Raw genomic sequence first — 3,924 nt, forward strand, 5'->3', positions numbered from 1 at the left:
TCTCTTGTATTACTGTCTCTCCAGCTGAACACAGTTGCCAGTCTTTAAAAAATTTTTTAAAGACTTTATTTATTCATACATGACACACACACACACACACACACACAGAGGCAGAGACATAGGCAGAGGGAGAAACAGGCTCCTCGCAGGGATCTCATTGTGGGACTCAATCCCAGCACCCTGGGATCACGCCCGTGAGCTGAAGGCAGACCCTCAACCACTGAGCCACCCAGGTGCCTCCAGTTGCCTTGGTCTTAACTCTTTACTCTTACCTAAGTTTCATCTAATCCTATGTCTTTAGTCTTTCTATTCTGAAGACTACTATATTTAAACCTTCAGCCCTTACCTACAACCTCAACCCTGATTGGCTTCGTGTATCTAATAGATATTTCAAAAGTTTCTCAACAACTGAATTATTGATTTCTCTTACTCTTTCCTGCCACTCTAAAAGTTTTCAAAATCTCAGTAAGTAGAAATTCTAGCTTCCTTTACCTTGAGGTCAATTGACTTATCTTTCATTTCACTTTTTTCCTTAACAGTCATCCTTTCCGTGAGCTAAATCTTGTGTAACTACTCAATTCAATCTTTTCTCTCATTTGAAGATTCCTGAGTTGTCTTCTTGCATGCAATCTAGTTCCCTGTTCTAAGTGTGCATAAAATAGTCCACATAAAAATTTACATCTTATCAAGTATGTCTATACAGAAAATTCTTCAAAAGCTTTTCATCTCACTCCAAACAAATCTGAATTGCATCCAAGTCCTGTTGATGAATCACACAGAATTGGGCAATGTAAATTTTCTTCCCAAAGACATCATCTTTCCTAGAACTCTGTTATTAAAATAACTTGGAAAAAGGCATAGTAGTTTTCTTTGATGTTAAATATTATATTCCTTTTAAATGGTTGTGTAATGCTTGAACATTCAAAATTCAGTCAGTTTAGCTTACTCAACTATTTATTGTGGCCTAGTATTTGACAGTCACTATTTTTACCACAAGTGCTATGGGGAACCCCCCCCCCCACTTTATTTAGTCTGAGAGGCAATAACCAGAATTAGATGAATTCTTTAACCAATGTAATAATACCTCATTGTTGATAGCCAAAATCTATCTGCATAATTATTGGAAAATCTTTGGTTTTCTCCTCTGGTAACAAGAAACTAGAGATGGTAAATCCTCTTAATCATCAATTTTAAATTATCTTTGACAGATGACCAAGTAGTTGTCTTTGAAATAAGAAATAAGATGATAGAAAATGTTCTTAGGAAGACCTTTTGTGAGTTTATTGAATCCTTAAACATCACTTGAGGATATTTTTTGAGCAGATGAGTATTGCAAAAACATCTTTTTAAATGCCCCCATGACATCCTTGTTTCTGAGGCTGTAGATAAGAGGATTGAGCATGGGGGTGACAATGGTATAGAAGGCTGACACTACCTTGTCCTGCTCAGGAGTGTGAAAGGACTGGGGTAGAACATAAGTGTAGAAGGCAGCTCCATAGAAAATGCTGACTACGGTTAAGTGGGAAGAGCAAGTGGTGAAAGCTTTTTTCCGGCCTTCAGCAGAGCGCATTCGGTGGACAGTTAACAAGATGAGAGAGTAGGAGGTTGAGATGATAGAGATAGGGATGAGTAACATGAGTACACAGCAGATGTACATTAGGGTTTCATACAAGGATGTGTCAGCACAGGCTAGTCTGAGAACTGCAGGGATCTCACAGAAAAAATGGTTGATACTGTGGGAGCCACAGTAAGGGACATTCATGGTGATGGGGGTGAGCAGAAAGCCATCCAGGGACCCACCAAACCAGGCACCAGCAGCCAGCAGGAGACACACCCTGCGGTTCATCAGGACTGGATACCTAAGAGGGTTACAGACAGCCACGTAGCGGTCATAGGCCATGAGGCCTAAGAGAAAGAACTCTGAGCCAATCATGGTCAAGTAGAGGAAGATCTGGATACCACAACCTACAAAGGAAATGGTCTTCTCTTTAGAAACCATGTCAACCAGAAGTTTTGGGACAGTGGTACAAATGAAAAAGGTGTCCATGATGGACAGCTGGCTGAGCAGGAAATACATAGGTGTATGGAGACGAGAGTCCATTTGAATCAAGAATATCATGACCAGATTTGCAGTTACAGCCACCATGAAAATAGCAAAAATAACAGCAAAAACGATCCCTGTAGCTTTATTGTTCACCAGAAGCCCCAGGAGGATAAAGTCAGAGGATAAAGTTATATTCTTCATTGACATTGTTGATGGCAGCCCCAGCAGAGCAGAAAGCCACAAAGACCAGGAAGGAAAAAGAGAGAAGACACTTTCAGTATGGATGACACCTCAGAGAGTACTGGTTGGCTGAAATTTTCCAAGGCAAAATGCTAGAGAAAAATGAACAGACCAAGAGAAACATCTTAAGTTAGAAACTGTAGATCTATTTCTTTTTGTTGGAGAACAATACTTTAAAATTTTTAAATTCAACTAACCAACATATAATACACACTTAGTTTCAGATGTAGCATTCAGTGATTTATCAGTTGTGTATAATACCCAGTGCTCATCACATCAAATGCCTTCTTTTATGTTCATTACCCAATTACCCCATCCCCACCCCCTTCCCCTCCAGTGACCCAATGATCCTGTGTGCGATTTCTTATATTCCACATATGAGTGAAACCATGTGATAATTGTCTTTTCCTGATTGACTTGTTTCTCTCAGCATAATACTTTTTATATTGCCTTTATGTTCTTACTGCAATACATAGATTGTGTTAATTACATAAATAAAATGCCATAAAATTGGCATTTGCCATACCTGGGTTAGAGTTTAACTATATCTTTCCTATTCACTCTCTGCATTTCTGGCCGCCAGAATGTTGTCCAGTCTATAGCAGAGCTAAGTCAATACTAGTTGGTGTAAAGTCTCATTGATTCCCCTGGGTATTTGAATGGCCAAAGGTGAGCAAAATGAATAATTTAAAAAGTGTAGACTGTAAAGAAAGAAGCATTTTCTGTGTGTCTCCTCTATTTTCATTATTTCACCTCTGACACTTGCAGTCACCAAATCTGTGACGGTTTATTCCCCATAATTAGTAATGTCCAACTTTCTAGACAACCAGCTGGCTGTCCTACAATTTAATACAATATCCACACTATCTACATGGAGATAGCTTAATATCTCACTGGCTAAGGGCTTAGTCCTACAAGCCTGTCCCCCAAATCAGATATCAATTGCCAAATAGAGCTTATCACTTAGGCTTCTGAACCACTGGCTGTAAATAGAAGGTTTTCATGACCCTATCCCTCAGTTTAATTAATTTTCTAGAGTACAGAATATTTTAATTACTAGATTGACTAGTATATAACTAAAGAATCACTAGGTAGAAGACATACATAAGGTAAGATGTGTAGGAAAATGCCAGAAGCATCATTGCCCTCTCTGGGTATACCATCCTTCAGAAGCTCTCTGAACCCCTCCCCCCCTTTTGGATTTTTATGGATGCTTGATTATTTAGACATGAATGATCAAATCATTGGCTATCAGTGATTAATGAAACCTCTAGACCTTCTCCTCACCTTGGAGATCTGAGAGGTAGAGGTTTAAAAATTGCATACCTTTAATTATGATTAGTTTAGTGGTAGCCAGCCCTGATTCTTAGGAGATTTCAAGAAGTTACCTCATTAGCATAAATTCAGGTGTAGTAGGAGGGCCTTTTTATGAATAACAAAAGACATCTACATAGCTATTTTCATTTAGGAAATTCAGAGAGGTTTAGGGGCTCTATGCTAAGAAGATGAAAAAAGACCAAATTAGTTATACATCACAACTCACAAAGGGTTAGGACATTTGTTGGCACTTCATAAATGAAATTTTCCAGCCATATTTCATCTAGGTTATTCTGGTAGCTTTCCTGCTATCCTTATGCTCT

General features: G+C 38.7%; 1 protein-coding gene across 1 annotated transcript; it reads right to left on the reverse strand.

Moving 5' to 3' along the window:
• Positions 1–1,291: 1,291 nt before the first annotated feature.
• LOC144288389 (olfactory receptor 2T11-like) lies at positions 1,292–2,251 on the reverse strand. The gene has a single exon (XM_077855898.1). It carries the CDS (start codon positions 2,249–2,251, stop codon positions 1,292–1,294), a length of 960 nt encoding a protein of 319 aa, XP_077712024.1.
• Between the last annotated feature and the right edge of the window lie 1,673 nt (positions 2,252–3,924).

Source organism: Canis aureus, chromosome 18 (assembly GCF_053574225.1).
Source record: "Canis aureus isolate CA01 chromosome 18, VMU_Caureus_v.1.0, whole genome shotgun sequence".
Taxonomy (NCBI): domain Eukaryota; kingdom Metazoa; phylum Chordata; class Mammalia; order Carnivora; family Canidae; genus Canis; species Canis aureus.

Excerpts from the sequence above, each read along its gene's own strand:
- LOC144288389 (XM_077855898.1), bottom strand. The coding sequence starts at position 2,251 with ATGTCAATGAAGAATATAACTTTATCCTCTGACTTTATCCTCCTGGGG.